We start from the raw sequence: 10,843 nt of genomic DNA, 5'->3' as shown, positions 1-10,843 counted from the left end.
GTCTCGCAACAGGCCGAGGTTCGTCCGCGGGGAGGATGTGTGCCCAGATGCCACTTCTCTTTTGTTTGTTAACCTGTAGTCATATATGTGCAGGAAATGATGGGCGACATGCACCAAAAACATTTGTGTTACTAGCGGAAAATATCAATCCATGGACGGAGGAGGATTGGCAGACAACAACTCATCTGGAGTAGCGGTGCATGGTTTATAGAAATGGGAAGACAGGCATCTCTTGTCATTGATTGGAGCCGAATAGACTTTGTTCACTTTTTCATCTATAGTTGTCAATGTGCACAGAAGGGGGTCCGTGGTGATAAGAGGGTCAAGTAAGACATCCATGCGCGAATGGACTTTGACAGGAAGGAGCTATGAACATTGTCGTAAGTCCAAGAGAAATAGGAACACCCGCACTACGCTCCTTAAGCCAGAATCGGCGGGTACACCATTAGGGGCTGATATCGAAATTTCCGCTTCACCAAGATAGTAAACTGCAGACTTTGGCGTCAGAACGCACCTACACCGAAGCCTTAGATCTCGGGCTCGACCATCTGTCGTTTGAAATTACCTCCTTTTCTAGCTCCGCAGAAACTGCCAAGTGAAGAGGCGATGCCACGATACTCTTCCGACACAGCCAATCATAGCGGGGGAGACTGCATTAATCCCTAGGTTTCACTATGCCACGATCTCTCCTATTGGAGGTACAACGAGCTGACTCCCGCCTCATCGATGCAGCTGTCCGGTGGACCGTAAAGCTGAAAGCAAAGGCCGCGTTGGATGCTAAGCAATTGGATACGTTGGCAAAACCCGTGGAGTATGAAGCTATATATGTGTGTGTCCGAGGACAATATGTACAATCGAAACGAAACGAAACGACGCAATGCAAACAAACAATCACATTGAAACAAGCCGATCCGCTGCCCCGCCGTTGTTGCCGCGACTTTTCGAATGTCATCGACTTTCTTCCATTCAATCACGCCTAAATCATATCCACCGCATCAACACTGATACCGCCACTTAAGTACCCCGACCCCGTACTCCCGGTTATAACCGTAATCGTCAAAACCTGCCACGAACTGGTACTCTGGACCCACGCGCTCGCAGGCACGGTAAACGTCAGCATGGCATTATTCCCCCTATACGTGCCCACAGTCAAGCTCCTCGTGCTCGCCTGCGTCGTCGCGGCAGGCAGGGCGCTGGCCCAGTCATTCACTGTGATGGTTGGGCGGCCGCCGATATACCCCTCCGTAATGCCGATGCGGATCGTGTGCGAGGTGGTGAGTTGCGCGGCCGTGAGTTTGAAGTAGACGATGTGGTTGTTGTTCACGTCCTGCCAGATGTAGCCCGGGAAGCTGGACGCCGTGGATGTGCCGACGATATAGTTGCTTGGGTCCCAGGAGGCGAGGCGCGTGTCCGAGGGGTGCATGTATGTCGGTTTCATGGGGGTGTCGGCGAAATTGACAAAGCCTTTGGGCGTCCCGTCCCAGTCGCCGATGCGCCAGATGGCAGTGGCGTCGGCGGGGTCGGTGCAGGTGATCGTGTTAACAGCAGTGCCTGCTCCGGCCGTGATGGTCACGGAGCCCGTGTATACTTCCAGCTCGGATTTGTACACGGTGAGGGTGTAGGTGCCCGGCAGCACTTTGGTGATGCTCCATGCGCCGCCCGAGGAGGCGGCCGTGCCCCAGTATTGGGCTGCGGTGTTCTTGAGGCCGACGACGTAGGTGTAGCCGGATTTCATATTGGAAAGGCCAACGCCGGCGACGCGGCCGCGGCCACTGGAGGGGACCCAGCCGTCGATCTGAGGAGTTGGTCAGTTTCACGGCCTGGAAACGGAGCAAATGAATGGGTTGCTTACGCCAAGAGTGTCGAACCAACTCCAGTCCGCATTGCGTGCGAACAGGGCGCTGTTGGGTGTTCCGCCATCGGTGAAAGCGAGAACGCTGGGGCCCTGCAGACCGAAGCGCTCAGGATCGGTATGACCCACTGCAACGACGAGAGTCAGCATTTACCACTTACGGATGTCCAAGCGACAATTCGGAAGTAGTAAGTCATGTCTCCAGAGTAAAATACCTCAGACAGCTAAGGCAACTTTTTCATTCTAGCGGCAGACTTGAAAGGGGAAGCAATAACTCTCGAAGATACATACTGTTGTAGTGGTAGATATCATAAAGATCCTCACCCGTAGAGCTACCGCGGCGGACAAGGGAGCGGAAGAAGGGGCCACCTGACGCCTTTTCGTGGTTGGATCGGATCATCCAGAGGCCTACGGAGCCGGTGGTCTTGCCGACGTAATCATCTGGGCATGTCAGTATAGACCTTCTTTCAGTAGGCAGGTGAAACGGGGCTTTACAGTCGATAGTTCTAGCTAATGTTAGCCAAGGATTCCCAATATTCGAAAGGACGATGCAGACTTACCGGCCATACGTGTTCCCACAATAATGTTTGCTCTCCGTATACCCATTACTATCCTTCATCACGTCCGACGCCTCGATATACGTGCTCCCATCATCATAGTAATCCGCATCCGTAGTCGAATGCGGGAAGATCCCCCCCTTAAACCGCACAATATACCTCGACACGGTCACACTCGCATCGGCCTTATTGGTAAATATGTACACATTATTGTTGCCATAACGGACAAACAAATAGTGCTTCAGCGTGCCATGGGTCACGGAGACCTTGATGATGTACGCCGGGCTGCTGTACTGCTGGATAGAAACCGTGCTGTCGCCCAACCCACTCTCGACCTGTGTGTTCTTGCCGTCATAGCCCTGGTACTCGACGCCATTGTACGCCAGCGACACGATATCGCCGCAGCACTTGCTGACCTTAATTACCAACGAAGCCCCTGAGTCGATAACGTAGTTAGTCCCGTCGTCCGTGTAGCCGAAGGCGGCTGAGACGACCGCCGGCCAGAGAAGGAGTGAGTAGAGAAGGGCGAACAGCAACATGCTGGGCCGAAACACCGTAGAGAGAGACCAGAAAAGAATGAACTGGGAGTGACTCCTACCTGGTATACCAAGAGAACAGAGCGAGGCGCGGTCGTGTATTTAAATATCGACCCGTATTCGCGACTTGTCAGATAGCAAGCATAGGACCCCACCCTTCCGGTGCGCCATGTCTATTCTCACTTCACCGTCGTATGTCGTGATGTGATACGGCAACAGGCGGTTATGGTCTGGCTCGCACCGGTCCCATCCCCATCGTAGCAATCAAATCGATACCAAGATAGCGCATTGCTCGGCGAATCCTTAATTTCCTATGCTCCATCCCCTGAAGCCAGCCGAATAGGTTGGGAGAAAAAGGACCACGGCGGCCTCGACAATAGCACGAATTGTCCTGATCAAGGTTACGCCCACGGCCGCCATATCTATTCGCGGTCAGGTCCCCGCAAATCCAGGTCGTTCCGCAAAACGGAGACTTCGGACATCGTGAGTAATGTGGATGGGGCCGGCTGTTCCAGGGTTGCAAGTGTTACCGGGCGCACCCCACCGGCTTGTTGAGTGGTGGAAAACCATATGGCATTCATACACCCTTGTACGCAAGACGGTTGCATTTCGCGGGGGACGCATGCATATACGATGCAGACAGAGGGGGACTATTTACTAGCCTTTTGCGTCCGCCAAGGGGGTCGACGCCCCGGCATGTGTATAGTTGGTGGATTATACACATCCATGGAATGGAAGCTGTTGACAAGAGTCCGGAGACAGAGGAACCGAGGCTCTTGGACAGACCATGGACCAGAGAGTTTGCTACCACTCAATGAGAGGCGCAGGCCGTATTTTTTTCGGCCCCTTCAATTCTCTGCTTCAATGACTCCTGGATTTTAGGTTGACAAAAGAGGATACGAACGGGTTGGGCAGTGCCCGGTTTAGCAGTTAATTCCTGTGAGCTACGCTGAATAAGCTCTGAAGGAGATGAGACTGACCCACCACCTATGGGTGCTAGGGTCAGTCCTTCTAGAACAAATTGAAGTACCATGCAGGAAATGTGGCTGTGATCTGGGAAATAGCGGGCTGGACGGTTGATCACTTCTCATTCCATCTCGAGCTGAACTAGCTCGTTCTCTGTACATGCAATTGTCTATGTGCACAGTCGTCTATCCATCAATGGGACATCTATACTCCTGCTCCCTGCCGAACTCGTTCACCGTCCTCTGCGTGTCGCCCCTCTGCGCTTGCAGCGTATCTAGACAGCTCTGGTGATAGATGTGTCGGCAGGCCAGCACAACAAGTGGGCCAAGTGGCTGGTCTCTCTTCGTCGCCAAACTGGCTGCCCCATTGGGTTCGGTCGTCGGGGTTCCGTGTGATTCACCTTGATCCGCTGCAGCATATTCGGCCCTGCTGCTGTCCTCGCCGGTCGATGTGCCAACCTCCTTACCCTTACTTCTGTTCTCAAATGCAGTGTCGTCCCTTGGACTCTCTGCCTTGCCTTTGCCTCTTTCAGCCGGCGCGCCCGTCGACGCCGCTTTCTTTTCTGCTCTCCTACGCTCTTCAATGGTCTGTTTGTCTTCCCAGGCTTCGAATACGTTTCCCTGCACACCGGGACCCCACACTCGCCTTCCACATACCTCACACGTTGACCCCTTAGGTCGCCATCCCCTTTGCCTTAACTGTACGGCTTGTTGTACATTGACGAACAACCGCTGCTCCAGCAACCGGTTCGAGAGCTGGAGAATAGACTCCTCGTATGCGTAAGCAGAAAATATTGATGTCAAAACAGCGCGCAGGTCGGCCAGATTTGGGGAGCTAGCTGCGGCGCGGGTAAGAAAAGCCCGCAGAATCCGCAAGAACGTCAAGGAACCGCCCGACGTGGATAGTAAGCGGCTGGACGGGGACGGTTGGGTGCCTTGAGTTGAGGTTGCTGTCAATAGTGCAGTGAATGTGTGTTGCACTAGAGAGCGCAGAAGAACCACAAGCCTTTCAGTATCGAGTCCTTGATCGTCTGCAGATGTAGTGATTTGCTCCGTCGATTCCACGGGTGCTATGATGGAAGTCAGGCGGCGCGTTATCTGGACGGCTGTGTCTATCAAGTTCAGCCAAAGCAGCTCGTCGGCGGTAAGCTCATTGGCGGTTGGCGATGTTTGTCGCCGTTGGAGCAACGTCAACTTCTTGGAAGTTTTCATTTGACCTTGGCACAGCCAAATGCCCACATGGGTGTACTTCTGCAGGCCCTTCAACAAGTCTTCTGCTGCTTCTTGCGTGTCCAAATCGTCACTGTGCCCGTTCGTACCATTCGCACCAGTCAAAAGACCCTGCAATGCCGAAACGAGGGTGTTGAGGTGTTTGGTCAAGCGATCCATGGCGTCTTGTACATGTCCTTCTCGGGCCATTAACATGACGGCAGCATCTATGACGCCAGTGTCTTCCATTGTCGGTAACAACTTGTCAAGTCTCAGGTTTGTCGCTTGGACGAGAGCGACATAATCGGACACGTGAGACGGGTTGAACTGGCACATCAACTGGACATACTGCTCGATAAAATCTCGATCCAGAGTAGCTTTGTGGTCTTCTGCAGACGACTCGGGCTCTAGAAGGGCCTTGAGGTACTCGTATTGCAGCTCGGATTCCTCTCCAAGCGGGGTGAGGACGAAGTGGTGCAGTTCCGAGGCGTAACTTGCAATGGTTTGCGCAGCCCTCGAAGCATCGAGCTCAACCAGATCACGCGAGTGCTGTTTCAAAACCTCATGGACATCCTGGACTTGTCTCTTAGTGAGCCCGGTCTGCGGCCTGAGGCACTCGGCGATGCAATCAAAGACTTCTTCTTGATCTCCCGGGTCCTCGAAGTAAGTTTGCACCAGCTTCCCAAACTGCTTGTCGTTCTTGTAGATTCGCTTCAGGATCCGATAGAAGCCAGCTTTTTTAAAGAGTGGTATCATTGGCGACAGATCCGGCGGGTGGTACACTGACATTATGTACTCCGCACTTAGTTGCGCATCTTCAGCCAAGTCTGGCCCTGGATAGTTACAAAGCCCAGTGACAACCCTATTCAGCGTAGAGCCAGGCAGGAGAAGATACTGAGGGAACTTGGGCAAATTACGAGCGATGAACATATCCAGGTATATCGTGTCTTCGGGGGCGAAATCTGCTGGATTCATGATCTCCAATAAGATGGAAATCACGTACTGACGGTCGACCGTCAGGCCAAAGATTAGTTCTTCAGGGAGGTCCTTGCCTAAGCCCCCGTTCAAGGGTTTGTCCTGAGAATCGTTGAGGAAGGAGTCTTCGAAGGCCTCGTTCAGCGCACTCAACAAGCTCGGCGCATCAAACTTGAGGATCATGCGCAAATACGGGAATGATGGTTCCTCACTTTGAGCCTGCCGAGTGCGAAATGTTTTGTTGCTGTCCTTAGGCCAAGTGATATTCTTGCCGGAGAACAGGAACCAGTAAAGTTCGGCTTTGGCTTGCGATGCCAACGCCTCGTCCAGTCTCTCCCCAGTGGGGTATACTCTTCCAGTCAGAGTATAGGACAGGTATGGAAACATTTTCAGCGCATTCACACCAAAGATTTCGTCGTTCATGATGTTCCCGGAAGACGCATAATCCCCATTTTGCATCAATGGTTTCAGAAGAGTCAGCAACTCTACCAGCGGTGTGATGTAATCGTTGAGCGCCTGGTTCCACACATATATGAGAGCATCATAGAGGCCGTATTGTTTGCAGAGAAAGGTGACTTGGTCGATATCAAGTGTCGCCGTTTCCATGTGGCAAATCATCTCCTCGAGGCGGCTCTCCCAACCTTTCTTCACATAGTGTGCAACCATGGCCTTGACCACTGTAGGTGGCACAGTCGTAATAGTCTTTTCCAGGATGCAGGGTTCCAAGACTTCGAGGAAAATACCCTCAACCTCACCATCTTCGTACCACTCGTATATATCGTCGAATAGAAAGTCCATATCCCCAACACTTCGGCATGAGACAAAACAAGTTTCCGCCAGCTCTTGTAAATGGTGGTCATCCGCAGCCTCTTTGTTCTTTTGTCTCTGGCCGAAGGCATACTTCAGCGACGCACTCATGATCTCTATCAGCTTATCGCGAACCATCTGGTGTCTCAGAGTGGTATCTTCCGGCAGTCCGACAGTGAGCTTGTCGGCATCGCCACTATAGTAAGAGGTTGCGAGTTGGATTGCCCCGACGTAGTCACCATTCTCCATCAGGGCGATTAGGCGATCGGCCCAGTTCGACAACGCGCCTATGGAGACGTCATTGAAACCCAGCAGAAACAGTCTTCCCTTATAAGCTTTGAGGCTCATGTAGAAAGCATCAGCGGTCACGCCGTGCATGGAAGAGTCATCCTCGTCCAGCTGTTCTACTAGTGTGTGTAGCTGTTTTGAAAACAGATCTATATGGTAGATATGCTTGTGGATCAGATCGAACGCTTCAGTCATCCGCATACTCCGATCTTCTAGCACGATCAGACGCTGGGTTATGGTCAGAACTGTGAGAACAGATCGGCTCAACCATTGTACTGCAACAATAGCTTCTTCGCAAGTCCATCGATTGCGGGCTTTGAATTTTAGACTCGGCGGCTTATCCTTGGACTCCGAAGGCACTTCATCGACATCCAAGACAGTCAAGACGTTCGACCAGCAGTATACGAGCTTGACTTTGGACATGGTACTGCCTGATATGGGATCTGGCACTTTCAACTTGACCGCAGGAAACCAAGCCAAACAACCGCTCATAGCGCTGTGGGGTGCGACATCCTTAGGCCGCGCTGATTTATGCTGGGTCTGAGCAATGGGAGTGGTCGAGACAATGACAAGTAGGTAGGGTGTCAGCATTGCTGTCAGACCCATAGTATCTGTGGCTCGCTCAATGTTGCCAAGTGGCAGTGGGGAGAACGCCAATACCGTACTTGGCTTGAGAATTTTGCCCGCCGGTGATGGCGTGTCAGGATAGCGGCCAAGAATTCTCAAAGTCTTGACGGTCCTCCCCAAAGCTCCAGTTCCTCGGGTCGCTAAGTGAGAAAATGCCATTCCTCGATCGTCTGCGGAGACCAATGCAGTGTGCCTTGTACCCAAGAATCCGAGGTGGGTGATGGCCGCATTCGGTACATGACCATCTACAGTTCGATTCTGCAGCGGAGACCTGTCCAGATGGGGTATATGAAGGAATGGCCGGGAGGCTCGGTTGGTGTCCCAGGTGAAGATGCTTCCATTCGCATGACCGCCCCCAAGTGTCGTATGGTCTGCGGATATTGCAATGGCTGTGACAGCGCCCGACTCGATAGCTGCAAACGATTAGACCACGCCACTGGGATCCGACATGGAGACAAACCTTTAGTGCCAGGCCCAATGATCATCTTCAAATTCTGGTTGTAATCAAACATTAAGATTATACCCTTCGAGGTCCCCAAAACTATAGATGCAGAAACTGCTACGCAAGTAGGTGACCCAAAGTTGCGTTTGCCTGCTTCGGAAAAGGCTTGCCCATTCAACTTCTGGAGTCTTGTCCATCGCACACCCTCCCAGGGTGGAGATGTGGCTTCGGTCTCGCCTGGATCCAACAAAGATTGGCTAGTCGTGGACACAGTTCGACTGTGCCCCGTGAGATATGAGGGCGACGACGACCGTGGTGTGAGTATAGAAGGGGAGGATATTCGAGACTTGAATCTCCGGTCAAAAGGCCTGAAAGACGGCGTTGGGCTGCTGAGCCCGGGTCGAGAGGCGACGGAGGGCAGAGCGCTGCTTCCAGGTGAAGAGAGTACAGAGCCCTGAAATTCTCGGTCAGCCAAGATGGATCTTTCCTTCAATATTCTTTGGACCCTTTACCTGAACCGAAGGAGAGTCTTCCGGCACAGAGAGCAAGGAGTCAATTGGACTGCCGACTCTCCTGGGCAGTCCATCGGTGGACTCAGAGTCAGAGACGTCGTCATGATCTCGCAGCAGCTCGCGATAACGATTTACGACGGTTCCATTGCTAGGTTGCTCTGTTGTCGCATCTGCTGCTCTTTCTTCCTCTGGTATTTCAGCGACATGATCCTGCTCATGATCCCCCTTGATCGTTTCCTCATCGCTTGAGGCATGGTCCGCCGTGGAAGACAGGTCTGATTGGTCGTTGTCCATTTTCGTCACACATTGTTGTCGAGTAGATTGTGCTCATCGCATGATTCCTACGTTGTTCATGACTCGATTACGGCCATTTGATGGCTTGCACTAATCGGCGTTGGGAACTTGTCACTCCAAGCTGGATATCGAGCAGTCGTTGGCGTTAGCTCCCAGCGGAAGCAACAGACGGAAGCTCCAAGTGGGAGCTGGACGGGTAGAATGATGATGCTGATTTGAAACAACCCAGAGGGAAGGCTCTCAATTCATCAGAGTCGACGAACAAGTTGTGGTCTCATGAATCAAAGCAAAGAGCCCTCGGGGGTGAGCTGTTTCGTGGTTTCGCTGTTTGCTTGTCTGCCTTGCCTGGTGAAGCACTGAGCCTGGTAATCGCTGCACAGCTAATGCGACTCGGGACTGTCGATCCATGTTGCACTTTACCAGCCACAGCGCCCACAACAGACATCATTGGCCAGTGCGCCCAATCAAGCCCGATGGAGACATCTACACTAGCTCGCATCAACTCAACTCAAGGCCTCAGACCTCTTCCCTATACTATATTTTGACGCGCAACTCTTCTCTTTTTTAATATTCCGTTTTCGCAAATGCTCAAACCGCTATGTCGTCTATAGGCCCCCAACTGCCGCCCCATCTCAAAAAGCGCAAGCGCACACCAGTCGATGACACCAGCGCCGACTTCCCATCATCCAAGCTTCAAGCTTGTGATGGAGCACATGCAAACAAAAACGAAGTCGCATTAGATGGTGATTCTTCAGGCGACGACTACGGTCCCCCAGATCCTAAAGAGGCTACCAAAATGGGGCCATCCATAGGGCCTATATTACCTCCTACAAGCGGCGCAAAAGAAGACAGACAACCACGCACAGCGGCACCAACCACAAAACCCTCCATAGGCCCAACACTCCCACCCTTGAACACAGCCGAGATCACGCTCGAGGAGTCAGAATGCAACTCGGACACGGGCCCACCTCCCGCAGCTGCTGCAACACCACCAAAGCGTGTCCATGGCCCAGTGCCACCCCCGCGCCCCTCTTCGAACGCCCACCAAATCCTCCCTCCGAATCCGACTCCGACTCCTCGGACGATGACGACTATGGCCCCGCGCTCCCAACCTCAAGCTCCCACCAAGCGCGGCAATCCCAAGCCTCGGCCGCCGCCGCCCTCTCAGCCGCCACTTCCAAAGCCCCTCAGCGCGACGACTGGATGGTCGTCCCTCCCACCTCAACTGGGTATCAAGCGCCCGACCCAACGAAACTCAAAGCGCGCAAGTTCAACTCGGGCCCGCGCGGTGGCGGGACGGCGGCCGTACCGGGCGGAGAGATAAGCAGTATTTGGACCGAGACGCCGGAGCAGAAGCGCAAGCGTCTCGAAAACGCGGTGCTGGGGCGGGCAGACCCATCAACGGAGCCGCCTCCGGGGCAGACGACGACGACCGGGAGCGGTGCTGTGGTTAGCAGGTTAACGGGCGAGGAGGAGCAGCGCGCGGCTAAGATCCGAAAGAACCTTGAGGCGGCCCGGGGACGGAGTCTGTATGAGGAACACCAGCAGCGCGAGGGTGGGAAGGGGGGACGGATTGAGGAGGAAGAGGACGACCCTAGTAAGCGGGCGTTTGATCGGGAGAAGGATATGAAGCTTGGCGGCAAGATTGGCACGGCGCAGCGGAGGGAACTCCTTACCAAGGCTGCTGATTTTGGGGGACGGTTCAGCAAAGGCAAGTTTCTATGAGCCGTTGCGCGTTCAGTGTTAGACATTACCTTACTCGAGAACGTGATCTTGGGT

At 53.4% G+C, this 10,843-nt stretch overlaps 3 protein-coding genes across 3 annotated transcripts; 1 reads left to right on the top strand and 2 right to left on the bottom strand.

Moving 5' to 3' along the window:
- Positions 1–647: 647 nt before the first annotated feature.
- On the bottom strand, positions 648–3,231 carry BCR38DRAFT_125266 (rhamnogalacturonan lyase). The gene is made up of 5 exons (XM_040853508.1): positions 2,413–3,231; positions 2,348–2,358; positions 2,144–2,293; positions 1,853–1,980; positions 648–1,795 (listed from the first exon to the last, which is right to left on the bottom strand). Exons 1-5 carry the CDS (start codon positions 2,946–2,948, stop codon positions 977–979), a joined length of 1,644 nt encoding a protein of 547 aa, XP_040709642.1. The 5' UTR covers positions 2,949–3,231; the 3' UTR covers positions 648–976.
- Positions 3,232–4,096: 865 nt separating this feature from the next.
- On the bottom strand, positions 4,097–9,064 carry BCR38DRAFT_491120 (vacuolar assembly/sorting protein VPS8; the record flags this gene model as incomplete). The annotated part of the gene is made up of 3 exons (XM_040864618.1): positions 4,097–8,229; positions 8,277–8,712; positions 8,771–9,064. 3 exons carry the CDS (start codon positions 9,062–9,064, stop codon positions 4,097–4,099), a joined length of 4,863 nt encoding a protein of 1,620 aa, XP_040709641.1.
- Positions 9,065–9,662: 598 nt separating this feature from the next.
- Positions 9,663–10,789, top strand: BCR38DRAFT_461995 (uncharacterized protein; the record flags this gene model as incomplete). The annotated part of the gene is made up of 2 exons (XM_040862594.1): positions 9,663–10,003; positions 10,078–10,789. 2 exons carry the CDS (start codon positions 9,663–9,665, stop codon positions 10,787–10,789), a joined length of 1,053 nt encoding a protein of 350 aa, XP_040709640.1.
- Between the last annotated feature and the right edge of the window lie 54 nt (positions 10,790–10,843).

The sequence above is a fragment of the Pseudomassariella vexata genome (assembly GCF_002105095.1).
Source record: "Pseudomassariella vexata strain CBS 129021 chromosome Unknown BCR38scaffold_27, whole genome shotgun sequence".
Classification (NCBI taxonomy): Eukaryota; Fungi; Ascomycota; class Sordariomycetes; order Amphisphaeriales; family Pseudomassariaceae; genus Pseudomassariella; species Pseudomassariella vexata.
Note: the sequence above shows the minus strand (reverse complement) of the source record. Positions and strands in the feature narration are given on the sequence as shown.

Excerpts from the sequence above, each read along its gene's own strand:
- BCR38DRAFT_125266 (XM_040853508.1), bottom strand. The coding sequence starts at position 2,948 with ATGTTGCTGTTCGCCCTTCTCTACTCACTCCTTCTCTGGCCGGCGGTC. Across the intron at positions 1,981-2,143 it reads TGATATCTACCACTACAACA|TGGGTCATACCGATCCTGAG; the intron begins GTATGTATCTTC and ends TCGTCGTTGCAG. Across the intron at positions 1,796-1,852 it reads GTTGGTTCGACACTCTTGGC|ATCGACGGCTGGGTCCCCTC; the intron begins GTAAGCAACCCA and ends CCAACTCCTCAG.